This window comes from Scheffersomyces amazonensis (assembly GCF_036850825.1).
Source record: "Scheffersomyces amazonensis strain UFMG-HMD-26.3 chromosome Unknown RJT21scaffold_1, whole genome shotgun sequence".
NCBI lineage: Eukaryota > Fungi > Ascomycota > Pichiomycetes > Serinales > Debaryomycetaceae > Scheffersomyces > Scheffersomyces amazonensis.
Window position 1 is genome coordinate 667,307 of NW_027042741.1, and position 21,772 is coordinate 689,078.

At 37.3% G+C, this 21,772-nt stretch overlaps 10 protein-coding genes across 10 annotated transcripts; 6 read left to right on the top strand and 4 right to left on the bottom strand. All coding sequences in view use genetic code 12, as the record gives it.

The window, feature by feature from the left end:
* Positions 1–1,093: 1,093 nt before the first annotated feature.
* On the top strand, positions 1,094–3,125 carry GND1 (phosphogluconate dehydrogenase (decarboxylating)). The gene has a single exon (XM_064880532.1). The coding sequence runs from the start codon at positions 1,463–1,465 to the stop codon at positions 3,032–3,034; it is 1,572 nt and encodes a 523-aa protein (XP_064740669.1). The 5' UTR covers positions 1,094–1,462; the 3' UTR covers positions 3,035–3,125.
* RJT21DRAFT_8979 (divalent metal ion transporter) lies at positions 3,058–5,805 on the bottom strand. The gene has a single exon (XM_064885622.1). The coding sequence runs from the start codon at positions 5,390–5,392 to the stop codon at positions 3,155–3,157; it is 2,238 nt and encodes a 745-aa protein (XP_064740670.1). The 5' UTR covers positions 5,393–5,805; the 3' UTR covers positions 3,058–3,154.
* Positions 5,806–6,113: 308 nt separating this feature from the next.
* On the top strand, positions 6,114–7,479 carry PDX1 (Pdx1p; the record flags this gene model as incomplete). The annotated part of the gene is made up of 1 exon (XM_064883281.1): positions 6,114–7,479. The coding sequence occupies exon 1, from the start codon at positions 6,220–6,222 to the stop codon at positions 7,477–7,479; it is 1,260 nt and encodes a 419-aa protein (XP_064740671.1). The 5' UTR covers positions 6,114–6,219.
* Positions 7,480–8,661: 1,182 nt separating this feature from the next.
* Positions 8,662–9,758, top strand: RJT21DRAFT_116958 (uncharacterized protein). The gene has a single exon (XM_064880533.1). It carries the CDS (start codon positions 8,741–8,743, stop codon positions 9,605–9,607), a length of 867 nt encoding a protein of 288 aa, XP_064740672.1. The 5' UTR covers positions 8,662–8,740; the 3' UTR covers positions 9,608–9,758.
* Positions 9,734–12,187, bottom strand: RJT21DRAFT_116959 (uncharacterized protein). Its single transcript, XM_064880534.1, has one exon. The coding sequence runs from the start codon at positions 12,035–12,037 to the stop codon at positions 9,890–9,892; it is 2,148 nt and encodes a 715-aa protein (XP_064740673.1). The 5' UTR covers positions 12,038–12,187; the 3' UTR covers positions 9,734–9,889.
* Positions 12,188–12,262: 75 nt separating this feature from the next.
* On the top strand, positions 12,263–13,988 carry RJT21DRAFT_116960 (alpha-ketoacid dehydrogenase kinase family protein). The gene has a single exon (XM_064880535.1). The coding sequence runs from the start codon at positions 12,469–12,471 to the stop codon at positions 13,903–13,905; it is 1,437 nt and encodes a 478-aa protein (XP_064740674.1). The 5' UTR covers positions 12,263–12,468; the 3' UTR covers positions 13,906–13,988.
* On the top strand, positions 13,989–15,602 carry HPC2 (Hpc2p). The gene has a single exon (XM_064885657.1). It carries the CDS (start codon positions 14,052–14,054, stop codon positions 15,525–15,527), a length of 1,476 nt encoding a protein of 491 aa, XP_064740675.1. The 5' UTR covers positions 13,989–14,051; the 3' UTR covers positions 15,528–15,602.
* YBP1 (Ybp1p) lies at positions 15,536–17,620 on the bottom strand. Its single transcript, XM_064880536.1, has one exon. It carries the CDS (start codon positions 17,602–17,604, stop codon positions 15,574–15,576), a length of 2,031 nt encoding a protein of 676 aa, XP_064740676.1. The 5' UTR covers positions 17,605–17,620; the 3' UTR covers positions 15,536–15,573.
* RJT21DRAFT_116964 (uncharacterized protein) lies at positions 17,621–18,537 on the top strand. Its single transcript, XM_064880537.1, has one exon. It carries the CDS (start codon positions 17,841–17,843, stop codon positions 18,492–18,494), a length of 654 nt encoding a protein of 217 aa, XP_064740677.1. The 5' UTR covers positions 17,621–17,840; the 3' UTR covers positions 18,495–18,537.
* Positions 18,538–20,254, bottom strand: SIM1 (SUN family protein). Its single transcript, XM_064880538.1, has one exon. The coding sequence runs from the start codon at positions 19,919–19,921 to the stop codon at positions 18,788–18,790; it is 1,134 nt and encodes a 377-aa protein (XP_064740678.1). The 5' UTR covers positions 19,922–20,254; the 3' UTR covers positions 18,538–18,787.
* Positions 20,255–21,772: the final 1,518 nt, after the last annotated feature.

The window sequence follows — 21,772 nt, forward strand, 5'->3', positions numbered from 1 at the left end:
GTGGTGTTAAATTTTAGTAGTGAGAGTGGATGAGTTAATCTGATTCAAATCTCAGTGGTGAGTACGAGTGTGAGTATGAATATGAGTGCGATTACTTAAGATCATTGTGGTTAGAATAATAAAACAGTATGGTCTATGCTTGGCATTGCGAAATGATAGAGTTTATGGCGACATGGTTGTGAAAATGTTGGTGGTCAGTGTACAGGGTACGTTTCACTACAACGCATTGATGTATATAACATGCTTAAGACCTTTAACACATTAAAGTTGAAATAGTTGCTTGTAGGAACATGGGGAGGTTGCACACTATTTAGTATGGGCATCTATTTATAGAGAACCCCCATTGGGGTGGGGGCAGTTTGAGTCGGGAGTTCCGGACGCGAAATTCGAGCACTTGTGGTCCATTGTATAGGAACAGAAAACGTGATTTCACAGCACTAGTAAGTGTCAATTCCGAGAGGATCTTCCCGGAAAGTGTTCAAATCTAATACCAATGGTATTAATTCAAGTTTAATTTCTACTTATCAAACAAGATACTCTATAGTTACTAGTAGCACCGGAATAGCCATAGTTAAGGTCAAATTCATACTTAGGTAGGTAATTGGTTGGTGATAGTCTAGAATTTATAGGCGCATTAATAATGGGTGACACACGCCGACGTGAATGAATAAATAAACGATGGTAGAGCCGGAACGGGATGAGTAAGCCCAAGAATAATAGGAGCGAACACCAGCAGTAACTGCATACATAGGTCGCTACCACTTTGCAGTGACATGAAGTTGTTCCCCCAATGTGTTCATTAATGTGTACCACGAGTCAGTCTACAATGAAATTTCCCATAGTTGATGACTACTACATAGTAATTAAGTAATTACAATCCTCACTAATTGTCACTAATTTCTGTAAGTAGTCAGTAATATCGTAGTGACAATCTTACGCACTCTTTAGTAAACTGTTACTCTTCTGTCACTAATTGAAGTCCATTACTAATTAGTGCGGGCGGCGGACGTGTGCCCACTGGGGGAATGTGTGCGCCGAAAAATGTGAAAAGTTCAGCTCAACAAATTATATAAATCACCGAATCCGTCCCTAATTTATAAACCACTTTGTAGTGATCAACTATATTGAAAAGTATTTAAAATCCACGGTTATACTTTAGATATAAAATCTCCTAAGTAATCTTAACTTTACCTCCCTCCTAATTCGAAATGTCTGCTCCAACGTATGTATAAATTTTAGTGACTTGAATGTTTCCTGGACCACGGTTGTTTTTTCGCTGTGGTCACTAGTCTGGTAGTGGGGATGAAATGGCTTTCATATGGTTTAAATACCGATGACAATTCGGTAATTATTGACTTGAGTTATTTGAGTTATTTGAGTTATTTGACATATTTACAATTGTATTGTTAAATACTTACTGGGTTAATTCATTTATACAAATTGTATTGTTGTTGTTTGAATTATGTCCAATACCATTTCTTCTACTTCCAGATTAGCGTTGGTAAATAACCATCTAAGTTCAGTAAATAACAATAACAATGGTACTAACAATATAATTGCTAGTGGTGATATTGGTTTAATCGGTTTAGCCGTTATGGGCCAAAACTTGATTCTTAATGCTGCTGATCATGGATTTACTGTTGTTGCCTATAACAGAACTGTTTCTAAAGTTGATGAATTTTTAGCTAATGAAGCTAAGGGTAAATCAATTATTGGTGCTAAATCAATTGAAGAATTGGTTGCTAATTTAAAAAGACCAAGAAGAATTATTTTGTTAGTTAAGGCTGGTAAACCAGTTGATGCCTTTATTGAACAATTATTACCTCATTTGGAAAAGGGTGACATCATTATTGATGGTGGTAACTCTCATTTCCCAGATTCCAACAGAAGATTTGCTGATTTAAAAGATAAAGGAATCTTATTTGTTGGTTCTGGTGTTTCTGGTGGTGAAGAAGGTGCTAGATATGGTCCTTCTTTAATGCCAGGTGGTCACCCAGATGCTTGGCCTCATATTAAGGAAATTTTCCAATCAATTGCTGCCAAATCTGATGGTGAACCATGTTGTGATTGGGTTGGTGATGCCGGTGCTGGTCATTATGTTAAGATGGTTCATAATGGTATTGAATATGGTGATATGCAATTAATTTGTGAAGCCTATGATTTATTAAAGAGAGTTGGTAAATTCTCTAATAAAGAAATTGGTGATGTTTTTGCTAAATGGAATAAGGGTGTATTAGATTCATTCTTAATTGAAATTACTAGAGATATTCTTTACTATAATGATCCAACTGATGGTAAACCATTATTAGAAAAAATTTTAGATTCTGCTGGTCAAAAGGGTACTGGTAAATGGACTGCTATTAATGCTCTTGATTTAGGTATGCCAGTCACTTTAATTGGTGAAGCTGTCTTTTCAAGATGTCTTTCTGCTTTAAAATCTGAAAGAGTTAGAGCTTCAACTATTTTAGAAGGTCCATCAGTTCCTGAAGAATCTCCAATTACTGATAAAACTAAATTTGTTGATGATTTAGAACAAGCTTTATATGCTTCTAAAATCATTTCTTATGCTCAAGGTTTTATGTTAATTAATGAAGCTGCTAAAGAATATGGTTGGAAATTAAATAATCCAGCTATTGCTTTAATGTGGAGAGGTGGTTGTATTATTAGATCAGTTTTCTTGGGTGAAATTACTGCTGCTTACAGAGAAAATCCAAACTTGGAAAACTTGTTATTCCATCCATTCTTCCATAAAGCTATTACTAAAGCTCAATCTGGTTGGAGAGCTTCTATTGGTAAGGCTGTTGAATTTGGTGTTCCAGTTCCAGCTTTTAGTACTGCTTTATCATTTTATGATGGTTATAGATCAGCCAAGTTACCAGCTAACTTGTTACAAGCTCAAAGAGATTACTTTGGTGCTCACACTTTTAAGGTTTTACCAGGTGAAGAAAATGAACTTTTAAAGAAGGATGATTGGATTCACATTAACTGGACCGGTAAAGGTGGTAATGTTTCTGCTTCTACTTATGATGCTTAAGTTAACTTGAGTTAATAGTAGAGTAGTAGTCCTACCAGTGATTTTTTTATATATATAAATAGTTGAAATTTACGTGACTTTATATTATTATCATTTTATTGTATTGTATGGTATTTTGAATTAAAATGGTACATCATAACCTAATAACATACTGGCTAATAAGTAAATATTAAGGAGAGTAACAAATCCCCAAACTAGTATAGCTACAAGAGCAGTTAATGGACCATTACTGAAGTCCTTATAACCTTTGATTCTGTATATATCATGATTGGCATCAGTATACTCATGAGGTTGAAATGATTGAGATTGAGACTGTGATTGAGATCCAGAAGGTATTGGGATAGGTATTGGCAGAGGGGCAGGAGATGGTGATGAAGATAAAGATGGAGATGGAGATGGAGATGGAACTTGACCATGACCATGACCATGAGCTGATGTAGATTCAATATCTTCATGAGGTATAGGATTATCTGAATTAAGTAACTTCTGAAGTTCTTGATGATTATGATTTATATCTTCTTCTTCATCACTCCATCCCACACAAGGATGAGAATTTCGTAATTCTTGTAGTCTTATAGCCAGTTCTGAACTTTGGAATCGTTTAGCTTTGGATTTACCATTAGTTGCCGTAGAGGATGGAATTCCTAATTCATCTTCATTCAATACTTCTTCATCATACAAGATTTCATCACCATCCTTTACAAAGATTGGTACTCTCATAATATCTTTTGAACATGTAAACATGATTAATGGGGCGGTTACAAAAGGTAATAAAATAGCCAATACTACTTGACTAGCATTAAGAATCTTAGCAAGACCTTCACGACCTGATAATCCAACTACCAATAAACATGGAAGTATAGCCAACCCTCTTGTAATAAGTCTTCTTGTTACAGGAGGTAAACTCCATGCTAAGAACCCTTCTGAAACCATTTGTCCAGCTAATGTACATACAACTCCTGCACTTTGTCCTGAACATAAAAGTGCTAAAGCAAATACAAATCCTGCGGTTGGTGATAAATGTTTTGATAATAAATTGTAAATGGTATATAAATCAGCACTTTCAAATGATTCATCATCTGAATCATCATAATCATCATGATCATCATCACGTTTAAACATAAATTTATATTTAAACTTATCATGATCATGATCATGATCATCATGATAATCGTTATTTTTATTATTAAGAGTTGCACCAGCCACTATTAAAATAGCAGCATTAACAAATAAAGCTACTGTGAATAATGATATCACTAATTCTACAATGGTATAACTCATAGTTTCATCTATAGCATGAATCGATGGACGATATGGTTCTGTATCTTCTTCTTCTTCTTCATCTTCTATATTAGCCAAAGTAGTTTCTTCATCCTTTTCATCATGATTTCGAGAATTAACTCGACTTATAAGACTTGATCTTACACTCATTCTTGTACTAATAGCATTAATATTATTAAATGGATCATTAGTATCATTATAAGGAGTAGCCAAAGGAGTTAAATTATTATCATCTAATGGAGATTCAATAGGATTTAATGGAGGAGATAAAGGTTGAGATTCATCAATTTTTGATTTTGATAATGGTTTATAATGACCATGTTTTACATCAAAATCTTTAAGTCTTGCTTGAACTAAACCTGAACCAAGATATAAAGAATGAGGCATTACTGTTGCACCTAAAATAGCTAAACTAAGAAATAATCCATTGCCACCTTTACGTTCATCAGTATCTATAACTTTTTCATTAGGTAAGAATCCTTTAAATACATCAATAACATTAAAATTTATTGAAGGATCATTACTAACTTGATATAATTCTATAGCAAAACATATAACTGTAGCAAATACAAGAATTGATACAAATGATTCAAAAATTCTTATAAATAATAAAGGTCCTTTTGGTCTATAAGCCATAAGTACAATAAGGACATCTATTACTGTGACTATAACTCCTAAAATTAAGGGTAAATTAAATAAAATATTTAATGCAATGGCTGTTCCAACCACTTCAGCTAAATCAGTTGCAATTATAGCAAGTTCAGCTAATATATAAATGAAGATATTTATTCGAGATGATAAATTTGCTCGACAATTTGCTGCTAAATCAAGTCCAGTAACTGCTCCTAATTTAGCAGCAAGAATTTGTAGAAAGATTCCGAGAAAATTAGACAATAAGATCAGAAATAATAATTTATATTGATAAGCTGATCCAGCAGCTACTGCTGTTGAATAATTTCCGGGATCCATATAAGCTACACTTACCATAAGTCCAGGACCAATAAATTTAGCATACTTCTTAAGGATTCGTACTAGAGACGGACCTCGTAGTAAGCTTAATATATGAGTTAGCGACATGTAGTAATATATAGTCTGTGTATGTATGATTTGATTAGGTATAATAGTCTAGTTTATAGTAATATAAATGGGTAGGTATAGTTAATAGTAGTTAACTTGGGTATTCTTATAGTTATGAGTTGTCCCGGAGGTGATAGTGGGGGTAAAGGTATACTGATTTCTATAGATACGTACTGAGGATGTGGTTATATATTCAGTAGTGACTCAGTACCATCAATTTATACTTGTATAGTTAGTGGAGGAGGAGTATTATGTAGTGAATCTGTTGTTAACTATGATAGTTATGGCGGGCTTGAAATTTTGTTAGTCGTGTATGGAGAAAAGTCTTCCATGTGACCGGTAGATGAGAGAGATCGTTAGTTAGTTAGTGGTCTACAATAATGTGGGTTGATGTTATTATTATATTGTTATATTGCTATTGTAACAATTACGGTTAGTGGGCCTGTCACCTGACACCTGTTTAAGTTAAGATTAATTGTTGGTAGTTATTATCAAACTATTAGTACATGTTAACTATGTCTGTTAAGGTTAAGTATGTACGTGTCCGGGTCGCATTTTCATGACGTCTATCAGACATAGTTACGTGTCTTGTGTCATCCGGGGCGTGTCGCGCAGCACATGATCGTGCACGTGCAGATCCCGGAAATGTCGCATCCGTTCGGTGATATTTGCCCGAACTTCACCGTATGAAAATTTAGTGCAGAGATTCATTAAGCAATTGATAGAAATTGAGCGGTTACTAATTGTATAGAGGTGCTATACTTAAGTTGAACCGGGCACTTCGTGTTTATACATATTCATTCTGTTCAATTCTGTTCATTGCTCACATGCTTAGAAGTAGATCTATTGTCAGAGCCATTGGCTGGACTGGGAAATCATATTTGCATCAGTCCGTACGAGTTAATAATGCAACTTTCTATAAAATGCCTGCTATGTCACCTACTATGAGTGAAGGAGGAATTGTTTCTTGGAAATTTAAACCAGGTGACTCATTTAATTCCGGAGATGTCTTATTGGAAGTTGAAACTGATAAGGCTACTATTGATGTTGAAGCTGTTGATGATGGGAAATTATGGGAAATATTGGAAAATGATGGTGCTAAGGGAATTGCCGTAGGTAAGCCTATAGCCATTATTGCTGAACCCGAGGATGATTTATCTACTTTACAAAAGCCAAAAGTAGAAGAAAGTGTATCAACACCACCAGTATCTGAACCAGAACCAGTATCTGTACCAGCAACTCCATCTCCCGCACCAGCAGCCTCATCAGCACCAGTAGCTTCTTCAGGTGTATTCACTACTGCCAACTCATCGTTCAAATTATCTCCAGCCGTTGAATTATTATTGCATGAACATAATATAAGTGCCGAAGAAGCTTATACAAAATTCCAAGCTTCAGGTCCTAAAGGTAGATTATTAAAGGGTGATGTTTTGGCTGGTTTAGGTCTTATTCCTAATGAATCTATTATCAAGATCACTGAATTCATTAAATCTAAGGAACATTTAGATTTAAAAAATATTGTAAAAGCTGAACCAAAAGTTGCTGCTTCAGAAGCTGCCGCTCCACAAGCTACTAAAGAGAAACCAATTGCACCTAAACCTACAAATATTTTAACTGTTGACCTTACTTCTCACTTGGGTGAAGATGTTTCTAAGGAAAAGTTCAAGTATGCTTTTGAAAAGTCCATTGATAATGCTGTTAGACAAACATATGCTCATAGATTCCCCCAATATGCTTCGTCACCAATTGCTTCTACATTTGAAAGTTCAGATTTCTTTGATGATTTAGTAAGTCCATCAGTTACTAAATCCAGATTTGAAGTTTACGGCATAAGCTACGAATTCTTTGGTAATCCATCATCTGTAGTAAGTAATGATTTTGATGATTTATTGGGAGTTGTTAGTAGTACCAGCACTACTACTACTACTACTACTACTACTACTAGTTCAAGTTCAAGTTCAAGTTCGGTCAATATTCAATTTAAGATTAAGTTCGATGAAAAGCTTAGTGACTCTAAGCAATTTGTCAAGTACTTTGAGGACTCATTATTGTCACAAATTCCTGCCAATAAGTTAATTATTAGTTAGAAATGTATATTAAGATCGAGTGTTCCTGCATGCAGCACCAGCTAAAATAAATAAATAAATAAATATATATAATTAAATAAAATAAATATTTTAATATTAAAATAAATAAAGAAAGAAGGAAGAAAAAAATCAAAAATCAAAATAAATATTAAAATAAATAATACATAAATATTAAAATAATTAAATAATAAATAAATAAATAAATAAATCAAATATTAAAATAATTAATTAATTAAATATTAATTTTATTTTCATTTTCATTTAGCTGCAAACAACGAATTAGAAGACCAGTACAGATGGTATAAAGACTCTATTGAAATGAACAGAAGAGAGGAGAAGAGAAGTTATATGGGAATGAGTGAATAGATGCATCGACGAGAGAAATCAACCAGTAAAACGTAACACCACACAAATCTGCTCACTCTACTAAAGAATGGATAATGAAGGAAGGAAGTATTGTTTCCTATACTAATGTCTATCAAAATTGCTACCACATGTAACAAACCATACATTATCTCTATCTCTATCTCTCTATACACATTTCATTCTATATATATTAACCTACTGTTATATATCTCATAACTCTCTTAACTTCCTGTAATAGTCAACTTCCCCCATCCCTTTTTTTTTCTTTTTTTTCTTTTTTTCTCATTTGCCTTTATTTTCTTATTTTATTTTCTTATTTATTCCCTGTTCCTCTTTTTTTCTGTTTTTTTCCTGTTTTTCTGTTTTTTTACCTCTTTTTTTTTCCGTTTCTGTTTTTTTTTATTCCTCCCATATCAAAAAATACTATTCTACCTATTCCGTTTGGTAGCGACTCCAACCCTTTACCCATTTGTATTCAGCTGGTTACGTGATGTATCTCCCCTATCCATCATATAATAGCAACGGCACGACCAACAATACCGGAACTTCCAACCAGGCCACCGGTCAAGCGCAAAATGTTCAAGCGCAAACCAAAATTCACCCTCAGTATCAAACAACAACGCCTGGTGCGTACTTCCCAGCTCGGACATCTCAGAGTCCCGTGCCTCCATTAGGCTCAGTAAATCATCGTAGCGTCTTGTCCAGTGTCAATTCCACGTCTCCACTTGCGTTGCCCCATCCCAATGCCGTGCCTTCGCTTTCGCAGCTTCAGCAGCAGGCGCAGGCTCAGGCACAACAACAACAGCAGCAGCAGCAACAACAGCAACAACAGCAACAACAGTACTTAAACCCAAGTCAGTACCAACAGGTCTCACCTCAGAATCAGCACCAGCAGATGTACCAGCAGCACTTGCAACAGCAGTCGCCTAAACAGAAGCAGCAGTTTGACTACTCGCAGTATCAGCAGCAGTACCAACAGCAGCAGCAGCAGCTCCAACAACAGATCCAACAGCAGCAACAACTTCAGCAGCAACAACAACAACAACAGCAACAACAGCAGCAGGTGCAGCAGGTCCAACAGCAACAGGTGCAACAACAACATCAGCATATCCAGCCTCAGCAAGTGTCCAAGGAGAAGAAGCCCAAACAGAAAAGAATGACTAAGAAGCAGCTTCTCCTCCAGCAACAGGCGCTTGAAGAAGAAAGAAGAAGACAGGAACAGCTCCGAATGGAATTGGAGGCCCAGGCTCGTGCCCAGGCTGCTCAAGTGCAAGCCCTCCAAGTGATGCAATCACAAACGGGTGAGAAGAAGAGAAGAGGTCGTCCTAAGAAGTTGATTCTTGATCCTACCACTAATCAGTACATTGATCTGACACATCCAAACTTCAAGCATTTGAATAAGATCATTAAGGATTCTACTTCAGAAATGTTACAGGCTGGTGGTGTACCAGGAGATCATCATTATGGACAAACCATTGCTCCATCTGCTACTACCACTACAGCTCCTATTCCTGTTCATTTACCTGTGCAAGTCTCGCTCAACGGTAAAGCCAAGCGTGACAAAGAGTTGACGCCTGACTTAACCAGATTGTATGAACAACCCACCTATTTGAGAACCTTGGATGATCCTTCAGTCCAACAATTAATCCAGAAGAAAGATCGTAGAGGACGTCCAAGAAAGTTCCCTGTAGAACAAACAGGAATAACCATTAAGGGGATCAGAGTCAATGGGCTGCTCAAGAATAAGATCGCCAAGAAGTGAGTCATGTGTCTATACCATTAATATTGTTGTTTTCTTCTTCTTATTATTATTATTATTACTACTCTTACTATTATTAATATTACTACTCTTACTGCTACTCTTCATATTGTTCCTATCACTACTACTTATTACTATTACTATTATTATTATTATTATTATTATTATTATTATTACTACTATTACTATACTATCTTTGCTATTCTATTCTATTCTAATTTTCTCCATGTTACATTACCCTGGTTGTAATTCTATGTTATATAGTTAGTTTATATACGTGTACTACTACATGATGCGATTCATAAATCTTCCCATAGCGATCATAGGGGCACATACTGCTTTAACCATCATACAGATGGCATCGATAAGTAGACTGAGTTCATAAAGAATCCACATAAATATCCCTAATTCTATAAGAATTACAATGGTCTGTAAATGGGGGAAGTTCTCAGCAATTATATCGATGGGAGCAAAGATGATCCTCATGATTTTAATGTTTTTAATGAGCTGGTTGATGTTGGAGATGATTTGCAGAGGGGAGCTCATGTTGGCAATGGTTCCGATCTGGGCCATGGTGGTTTCGGCCATGGTGGTTTGAGCCTGGGGATGGAGCGATGAGAATGATGTTGGTGGTTGAGCTTCAAGTTGGTTGGTGGCTGGATTGTAATACAATTCTTGGTCGATCTCAGTATCATCATCTCCATCATATTCAATTATGAACTCTTTGTTTGTAGTTTGGCTGCTGACTAAACTGGAACTGACACTAGGCAGCAGGTTCAGTCCCAGACCTACGGTCGGAGTCAGGATCGGGGTGGAGTTGGGAATGTATTGGTCGTTGAATAACGCAGCAGCTGGCTTATTCCATTTGGATGCAAGTACCTGATAGTTTTTGCGTATGTTTTTGAGTCGAGACTTGGCACCTGGAGCTGGAGCTGGAGCTGGAGCCTCTACTATAGTTGGTGGTCTGGCAGTAGATGGAGCTATTGTAGTTGCTGCCTTTGCTGTAGTTTGGGCTCCAATTGTTGTAAGTGCTCCCGTCGTGGTTGGCGCAATAGTAGCGGCATCTCCAGATGGTAATTCAGTAATTTTAGATGATCCAGCTATAGAAGCGGCAGTATCGTAAACCACCCATGAAAGAAAGTAGTTCCATAATGGATGGAAATCAGGATTCTGGCCTATAGCTCTAGCTCTAGCTCTATCTCTGACTGCGGCAGCTGCAGCTTCTGCTTCTGCCTCTTGCTCTTTCATCTCCTGCTCCTTCATCTCTTGCTCTTTCTTCATCCGTTGCTCTTCCCGTCGTATTTCCTTCTCTTCCCTCTGCTTCTCAGTATTATTAACAAAGTCTTTGCCTAGTTCCTTCTTGGCTTTCTTTATCTTCTTCTTAAATAATTTGGTTAATTTCTTGTTCTTCTTTACTGGCTCCACTTCATCAAACGGATCGGCATTTTCATCTTCAACCTTATTTCCATCTTCATCTTCACTTTCCGTAACAAATACTTCTTTCATTGGGTTCTTACGAGGCTTGGCCAGCTTATGGTCATAGTAGTTGTAATTATTATAATCGTCTTTACCAAATAATCCTTGTACATTCTTAACTATATTGGTTTTCTTGGGTCCTTGATCAAATACAAACTCCATTGGATTGTACCTATCAGTACTTTCTTCCTTATCGTTAAAGATCTCTCTGAAAGTTTTATGGGTGTACAACTTGGGCTTGTAATCGGCTTGGTCGTAGTCTTTTTTCTGTTTAATATAATAACCATTGAATGATACCAGTTGATTTGGATTTGGCGATGTAACCACCATAGGGGCAGACTGATAGCCTGCTCGGGCAAAAGCTTCAGCATCGGAGTTGTCTGAATTTTGACTTCCAAAATAGTTTAATTGTGCTGGGGTGATCTCTTGCCGGAGATAGTCGGGATCATCTTCTTCGTCATACTCTTCTAGTGCGTCTGAAGATAACGACAAAGCTTCAGTTGCAGCTTGGTTCAGCTGCTGACTGGTAGGACTTTTACTGAAGAAGAAATTCTTGAATGATTTATTAGTTCTTGGAGTAGAGGGAGACTCAGGTACTGGAGATTTAGGCATAGGCTTAAATTCCACTACTTTTACAGGCTGACGTTTAGCAGCCATGTTATCTTGATTATTATGAGGATTAGTGATAGGTAGCGCCGATATTCCAGTAGCGGAAGGAGATGACGGGGTGATTTTGAAAGCTGGTGTGGTAGGAGTTCTGGGCGTATCGTAATAGTTAGTAGAAGCGGCTGGAGTTCCTTCTCTTCTGGAGTTATTCGTGTAATATTCTTCGTCTCCATCACCATTGTTGGCTTGACGAAGCGCATTTCCTCTTTGGGACAGGCCATACTGTTGCTGATGAAGATATTGCGAAGTGTAATACCCACTGGTGGGTATTCTGGCAGGATTGGAAGACATATGGTGGTACACCCCCTCTGGATATAGAGTAGACTAACTAATACGCTCTGAACAGATCATCTCCATGATTTAATCATCGATTCATGATGGGTAACAACAGATGGCTGGCTGGATCAGGGTCCTGCAGAGAAGCGAGACACAGACTGCAAAAAAGGAAGGATGTGTTTGCGTGTATGCAGGAGAAAATGACGGAGCGAGAGTGAGTCGTTTGATCCCGTCCGACCGACGGGATTTGAAGTCACCTGACTATCCCCAGACTAAGACTAACACAGATAGTAAGACAATAATAGCAAGAAGACACTAAGAGTTAAGCTACAGTAGTCAGAGAAGAGATACAGTAGTCAGTGAAGAGATATACAGTATACAGTATCAGAGAGCAGCCAGCATAGTAGTTCATCAGCTCAATAGTTCACTACGTTACTAAAACAATCATGAAGCCCAGAATCGCTATCAGACTCAAATCTACCTACTCCCCCATTACCTCCCATTCCTACATATACCAGGACTTCCTCTCTAAAGCCGGTAAAGAAGAAATCGCCAAACACTTAAAGAATTTAGGTCCCTTCCCCACATATTCCAGTATCCTTAATCCCCAACATTTCTATCAGAATGAAGTATTAATGGAGTATCTGAAGAAAGGCCCCCATCCGGTATCCTTACGACAATTGGCTGGTTATGGTAATAAATTGACTAAACAAAAGATCATTAATAGTGCAAACTTTGTCCGTATAGAGTTGGCTATTCGGTTGGCTATGCGGATAAGAGATTTACAGACATTACCTTTTGGAGTTGTTAACAATTTCCATTTCTCTCAGATTTACGAGAGTTACTATCATCTGTTTAATGCATTCCGAAAGATTCCACCTATCCATACTTTACAAGATAATTCTCAGTTCTGTGAGACATTATCTACTATGTTGGATGATCATGTGTTCAACTTACCTCATTTAATGATGGGAGCTTTGGAAGTATCCATTCTTAAGAATTTACCTCAAAATGAGTTGGATCAGTTTATGAGTACTATGATACGATCGCGAATTAGTCGTCGAGTTATTGTAGAAGAACATTTATCATTAAGTGAGAATTATAGGTCGAATCCTTATGATACAAAACCTCCTCATTACTTAGGAGAAATCTTTCAAAATTGTAATGCTGCAGATCATTTCCGGATTGTGGCTGATGTCATTAAATCCTCTATGATTGATATTTATCCTGACATTAATAAAATGCCTGATTTAGAAATTGAAGGTGATTTATCTACGTCATTCCCATTTATGGTACCTCATCTTCATTATTTACTTGGAGAAATTCTTAGAAATTCATTTGAAGCCACCATTAAGACTCATGGACCTAAAACTTCAAAGAAATTACCTCCTATTACTGTTACTATCATTAATTTAAAGCGAGAAGTCACGTTTCGAATCAGTGATCGTGGTGGAGGTATAAGTCATGATCAATTAAAGGGTATTTGGTCGTTTGGGAAGAATCCCGAACTCGCTAGAAAGTCATTAGCCAATTTCCATAGAATCCCTGGCTTACAATTATACTCCAACTTGAAAGTAACTGCATCGGGTTCATCTATTGTCAATAACCCTACATCGACTCAGGATTCAGCTAAGGTATTAAATCAGACTTCCTTATCCGATACTGAACACTCCACCAAGAAAAAGAAATCAACATTAGAAAACTTAACCACAAGACCCTTTGAATACAAACTTGGCTTGGGTTTACCTATGTCCCAAATCTATGCCTACTATTGGAATGGAGATTTACTGATGAACTCGCTTGAGGGTTACGGTAGTGATACAAGTCTTACCTTAAGTAAGCTTGGTTATCATTCCAATGTCACCCAGTTGGATAGAGCGTAAGTACTGAAGATGTATACAATAATATATAATAATATATATATAGTTTAGTTGCGCCGCGCAAAACAAAACAAAAATATTTTGACCGCCAAACTTGTCAACCACTACCACCACCACCAACTTCAACTTCAACTTCTGCAGTCACCAGAATGTCGCAGGAGAATCGTAATGTGTCCATCTCATCGTTGTTGGACTCATCGGCAGACGACTCCAGTGTAGTGGTTAGATCACGCACCAATTCTGTGTCTCGAACCGCCGGTGGTGCTGTCCCCTTACGTAACTTAGTTTCTCAATTTCAGACACCCATCTTTCGTCAGGCCAATGCAGAATCACCGATTGTGATAGACGACGATGACGACGAGTCCGTTGCTGTTTCTGCTGTTCCTGCTGCTCCCACTTCTACTGTGTCGACAACTACTGTTCCTGTTGCTACTGAAAAGAAGGGTAGAGCTAAAAAACCTGTACTTATACGACCCTCCCCATCTCTCCCTGTGCTTGTACCTAAACCAACGGTATCTCCAAGTCCACAAGCTCCTTCATCTAAGGGAATAGTGGTCAGTGAACAGATCAGAAAGTTTCAGACTAATTTCCAGTTGGCAGTATCACCGACTCCAACACCTATTCCAATACAGGCTAGTCCTAATTTGAGTAAGACATCAATTAATTCTATCATTAATATAGACGATGAACCAGAAGTAATTAACATAGAGTCCAATAAAACTCCTACTCCAGCTCCTACGCCAGCAGCTCCTACTACAGCACCTAAAAGAAAGCGAGCTGCACCTAAGAAGAAAGATGGAGAAACTACAAAGAGGCGGAAACCAGAAACTCCAGAAACTTCCACTAAAAATGGGAAGAAGAAGACTCCAGAGCCAGTTAAGGAAGCTGCCAAGTTGGTTGTACATTCAGGAATGACTACCGAAAACATCAAGACGGCGAAAGCCGAGCTTCCACCGGCCGAAGTCGTAGTAGTGACCAAGTCAGAAGATAGCAGTAAAGATAAGGAGAAGGAGAAGGAGAAGGAGAAGGAGAAGGAGAAGGAGAAGGAGAAGGAGAAGGAGAAGGAGAAGGAGAAGGAAAATGAGAAAGAGAAAGAAAAGGAAAAAGAAAAGGAAAAAGAAAAAGAAAAAGAAAAGGAGAAGCCTGAACCTCCAATAATTGCCTTGAATATTCCACTTCTTGATCCTAAGAATCCTAAACCGGGTCAGGCCGAAGTAGTTCTCAATGTTCTTGCGTTGGCTGAAGAGAAGTACGGATTTAAAGTGCTTCATCCCAATGCCAAATCTGTCATTGACAATATGGAAGAGATCTTAGTGGATGATGATGATGGAGAAGATGATGATGAAGAAGATGATGATGAAGAGAAGGAAAGAGAACGAGAAGCGGCTGCTCGAAAGCGGAAGGAAGAAGAAGAATTAACAGAAGAACAACGAGTTCGACGTCATGAGGCTAGAATGGCCAGGAAAGTAGGTAAGTACGATTATGAGGATCCCTTCATTGACGATCAAGAACTTCAAATGGAAGATGAAATCGCCACTACCAAAGAAGGGTTCTTTGTTTACTGGGGTCCCTTAGTCGATGATCGAAGTATTGGCAGTGCTAAGAAGACAACCAAAAAAAAGTAGTAATATAATAATATCATATAGTATAGTATATCGCTATGTAGACTAACTAGGCAATTCTATCGAGTGTAATTTCCAACATACCTACGGCATTTAATTCGTAGACATTCGAGTTCGGGGTTTGATCGTGTTTACGCTTGATGGCTTCAAGATTCACCTTGACAGCAGCCACAATGGCATCGATCTCCTTCTTATTGGCCAATACCACCACATCATTCTTAATCACCACCAAAAGATTAAGGTATGCCGATAAAGTCGAGAGTTTCCGAGGATCAATACTAACTTCCGAGTCTTGTTTAACAAATACATCTTCGACGGCCTTATTGATTAATTCTGTCAAGTCATTAAACTTATCCAAAGTGAGTTGAATGTATTTGGCTGAGGCTACTTCCGGTATACTTCGATTAGGTAAAGGAGGAGGTACTTCTGGTTTAGTTTCATCCTCTTCGTCAATGGTGGTACTTGCAAGTTGATCCAGTAAACTATCAACGGATCGAGATTGTTTATGTTGAGTTAATAATTCCTTTAATACTCCAATCAATGTGGCTTTATCTCTTTCATAAGGACAATTAATTAAACTATCCTTTAAGAATGCATAAGCCGTAGATTCTGGTGATAAGGCCAAGATTTTAGTGAGTAATGTCAATACTACGTATCGGAAATTAGGAGCTTCAACACTACTGATGATGATAAAGAGTAACGCTTGATAATAGATCATGAGTAAAGTCTTGGGTACGGTAGCAATGGCCACTTCAATATCTTTAGCATCATATAATGAGTACCAACTCCAGAATACAACGGCATCTTGAACTCCAGTAGCCATAAATGATTTTTGAACCATTTGAGGAATGATGGTTCTTAAGGTTAATACCAATGCATCACTGAAAGTTATAGATACTCTATCAAATGTTCTTTTAACGGCAATTTGATGAGTATATATAAGAATATCTCCTAATATGGAATCATTAATATTCTTAGCATCACTAGTAATAATGGTAGTAAGAGAATTTTTTTGATAATCAATCACCACTTTCTCAAAGAGGTCTCCACTAATATCATCATCATGATCGGTACCATCGAATTTGAATTCATCTACAAGTTCATGAGCTTCTTTAATGTATTGCTTAAAGTCTTGATCCAATTCAATGTCATATGACAATGCCAACTCGGCAATTCGATCCAATACAGGACTTTCTACTTCATACTCAAAATATTTCTTTAATGATGATCGATGAGGTTCTTGTAAGAATGAGAAATGATCAACAGCATAACCATATTGATGATTTACCGACACAAAATATACCAAACTAGTAAGGAACCCCGTCAAGAGTTTCCTCTGTAAGTACAGTTCATCAGCGGAAATCTTTTTAATCTCATCAGTGGTTAAGGTACCATCATTTTCTGGTAATGGAGGACTAGCATAATTTCTAGCAAAATTATAGGCTCTCTTCATAATAAATTCAGTATTACTTGCCAGATTAGTGGCATTTTTATAGGCGGAATTGATATACGCAGCCACCGTCATAGCAAGAAATCGTGATGGATAATATGTTTTAATTCTTTTAAGACAACTATCAATTAATTCAAAGATACAATATAATTTAACATCATAAAATCGTTCTTGAATACTAATATCATCAGTAATAGTGACATCTTCCAATTGTACAGTGGTTAAAAGTTCACAACATTTAAGAAACAATTCCTTAGGATTCCCGTTCAATGCTAAAGCTTCAAAGTTCTTTAGGATCTTGTATACACAGGGAGCAGTCCTAATTGGATCATGGAATTGAAAGTCGGATTCCACATAAAGAATCAATAGATTGGGTAAATCCCATCCTATCTCGTAAGTTAATTGCTTGTGTTCAGTAAGAATCGTCAATAAATGATTCAATAACTGTTCTCTTTCATCATAAGTATACTTAGTAGGGTCACTAAGGTAAATGTCAAGGAGTGTACTATACGAAATAAAGTCTTGTGACTCAATGGCTTCTCGAGCTCCTGATTCCAAACTTTCCAAGACTTTCTCAAATTGAAACGGTTCTAGCGTCGATTCGCTAGTCACTGACTCGGCGTCTGACATTACTATAACTTCAATTGGGGGTACTGAATCTCATATACTTAGACCTTATAAAGTTGTTCCGTGATGAAATTTACCGGGCGACTCCACCAACGCGATGGCGGCGGGGGCGTGTGCGCACCGAACGCTACGCTTTACCAGCCGTGTGCCGTCGGGGTTTGGGGCCGATTAAGGAGCCTACACTATAATTAGTGTAACCTTACTGTTCTACTGTAACTATATATATATTACTTGAAAGGATGTCCACTATAATACACAGTGAGCCAGATGATGACTCGTCGTCAGAATCATCACTGGATAGAAGCAATTTCATTGAAGATGAGAAGCCGGCTGTGGCGAAGATTCCCCTACTGACATCAGTCATTCTCGACCGATTACTGTACAGTAAGAAACAGCAATTGGATCGTACTATAAACAGTATTAGACATGATACCGTAGCCAGTTCAGAACTGCCGGTGACACTCTCACGATCATTTTCTGGAAGAAAACCAATACTGGTACGAACAGAAGAGTCATTACCACAAGAACTGTCACTAACACTTACCCTGACCCTGACCCTGACTCTGACCGATAGACGAACTCAGATCCTCCAACAATTTCATACTCGCCAATCTTCTAATGTTTCACTGGAAACTCCTAAAATAACCGTCCGCTTTGTCCCTATCGGTTCTACCCCCATCATAGATAAGAAAGTATTCACTATCAATCGACATCAAAGTGTCGCTACGTTAACTAAATTCCTCACTAAAAAGCTACGATTGAATTCAGTTCATTTATATATACAGAGTTCATTTCTGCCTACACCTGATGAGAACTTAGGTGATTTATTCGATCTGTTCCGAACTGGTGAAGAACTCATTATCAGCTACTGTAACACTATTGCCTTTGGTTAAACTGCAAAAGTATTACACTTCATTTATGTAATTACACTACACTACAATAAAAATACATATAAATACAGATGTATATCTAATCTAACAAAAAACCAAACATAGAGTTTAAAAAAGAACCCAATAATAAACCAGGTGGCATAAGCTTCCGTATGGCAGCACGCCAACCACCACTCTTCTATATAATTCTAAAATATATTCAAAGAATAACAATAGAATATAATAGCAGAGATAGAATCAACAGATTGAAACAATCAATAATACAGATAAAAGAAGAGACAAGGGGTATACTTCATCTAAAAGAAGACAAATTGGGCAGAACCAGAAGTAACAGTGACGGTACATCCATCGCTACCACTACCATTGTATTGACCATTTTCATAAGAACATTGACCATTAACAGTAGATCCAGAAGTTCCAACAATCTTAATGTTATAGTTTGGAGGAGTTTGATTGTTTGGGTTTGGAATTAATGATAAGTAAGTATTACCACCAGTAGTACCAGCACCTAAAACAACAGGAGCCCAATTACCAACACCAGATCCAGCAGTTCCCCAGATACATCCATTTTCAACAGAAACACCAGCATTGTTAACATAGTATTGAGTAGAAGTCTTACCTCCTCTCCAAGTGTAATAAGTATCAGAGTCAACAACAGAGACTGGAGCATTACCACCAGCAGTTAATAAGGTTGGAATGTTCATGTTTTCAGAACCTGGGTAATCAGTTCTACAGATAGCAACATCTTTACCGATTTCAGAAACAAATTCAGCAGTTTGAGCACCCCATTCACATAAGTATTGAGAGTCAGTGTTAGATCTGTATAATAAACCATTCTTACAAGTTAAACCACCAACAGAAACACCATCAGCTGGTTGAGCAGATGGCCATTGAGTCTTGGACATACCGGCTTGACAAGCATAAGAACAGTAGTAACCATCTTGACAAGTAGATGAAGTATCACCATTTTCGTTCATAATAGTAGTCCAACCACCGTTTAATCCAGCAATCCAGTCAACAGCAATAACACCTTGACCAACTGGAACAGAGTCACAGGAGTATTTACCGTCTTCAAAAGGAACAGAAGGGTTAGAGAATGGACTTAAATCACCATTAATACCACCGTTACCAGAAGAACTGGAACCAGAAGCAGCAGCACCAGAAGCAGAAGCAGAAGCAGAAGCAACTGGAGCAGCATTAGTACCAGTAGAAGTAGAAATTGGTTGAGCTGGAGATGGGTTAACAATAGAAGTAGTTTCAATAGAAGCAGCTGAAGAAGTTGGACCATTAATTGGATTACCGTAAATGTCAACATAAACAACTTTAGTGACAATTGCTCTTTTATCATGTTGATGATGTTTGTGACCTTGTAATGGAGCAGCAATGGAAAGAGTGGCCATAGCCAATAAAGTAAGGAAAGAAGTTCTCATAGTAAATGAATGAAACGTGTTGTTGTAGTTAAGGTTTGCTTTAAAGGAATGAAAAAAGTAGGTTCCGGGTGGAGGAGTAATGAAAGACTATAGTTGGATAACTAAACACGGAATAAACGCTGCGATAACACTTAAAGATCAACTGATGGAGGGTTTTAGGGTGAAAGACAGGAATTGTTGACACTTTTATATGGAAAAATTTTAATTACTGGGAGGTTAAAAAATAAATGTTATTTTCAGGGATCATTCCGACAGTTTTGTAATTTTCTCTGTATGTAATATGCCCAATTGGGAAAGTGTCTGACGCGCTGCAAGCTTATGTCAGCGATCTAGACTCGTACCTAGTAAAGTATGTACAGTACTTTACTATTAAACTACTTAGTGTAAGAGTATTAGAGCTTGTTTACTAAGATTTGTATTATACTATTGTGCTATTTGTTGTTATTGCTTCATTTCTTGTTGCTTTGTAGTTCGTTGTTTTTATTACTGTCGCTGGCACAGCCTACTAAGTGAAACTCTATTGCAAGATTCTTTCCGCCATCGGTATGTCAAAACAATTGTCATTGTAGATATGTTTGCTCTCTTTCCTGTTCCTATAGTATTGTAAACTATGAACCTGCATACAGATATTCATGTCGAGATGAAATACACGACTTTTTAAACTTTTTGTGTCGGATTTCGCCTGTTTTCCCGCGACAGAGAAAAATCTTCATTTCTCACTAAATTTTTCTCACTAAATTTTTTCTCACTAAGTCTAGCCTCTACAGTGGGTTTCATATGAAATAAATTACCGCTATTCCCTCTATTGTTTACCGTAGCCAATCACTTAACAATAGCGTACTGGCTCAGTAGATATATTAACTAAGTTTTATTCTAACTGTAGTAACTGTGATCTCTCACTGGTCTAACTTTGATCTCACAATCCCAACCTCTCTCGCGCTCTGTCTCGTTTGCAACAACTCCTTCATAACTTCGCAGGACTACTTGGCAACAGCCTAACAAAAGAAATTACTGACATATTTACAAGAAACACTACTGATACACTGAATAATACTTACAAAGGTCACTGTATTATGCTTAGTAAGGAAACTCTATCACCGGTAAAAAGAAATTATCCAGAAAATTTTTCACGACAATGTATCGCAACCGTTTCATTTTTTCGCCTACGAAAAGGACAAATCAAGGTTAGTGAGGCTGCAACCTTTTTTCATCGTAGTTTAGACTTTAAGATTAAGCGCTACTGGAGCATAGTCTTAACATTATAGCTGAACTTCGGACTATAAAATACTAAGCATGTGAGTCGATTTAGCACATGTATATCGTCGGAAACCAAGAATATTAACATTCTACTCCAACTATCCTCTGACAAATTAAATGAACAATAAAACTATAATACTCGTTAAACCTTCGCTTCGATCGACTCTATATTGTATTAGTCAGACCTACGAGGTATATCGTTGTTATTCAAGCGTTATTATTAACCGGGTATATCCATGGCACTGGGCCAGTTAGAAAAAGAAACGATAACAATGTTATTTTCTGATAACGAATCAAATTAGCGTTGGATATAGTGAAAACTCAGCTTCAATATGCTACCATTCATCAAAAAATAATGTAAAACCGTTTTTCACTGAAAATTTTTTTTGCATTCGCTGATAAGTTTGTCTAGACCAAACTGATAATAATTAGCTTACTCTATAATCGAACAAAATTGAACCACTACAGTTTGCCACTTGATATAATCAGGCATATACGTAGTAACAAACCAACACGTCCAATGAACCTTACGTCTTTCTCTAGACACCACTGTTCAACACACCAAACCTTAAGCCCATAGAGTGCCACTCGGTG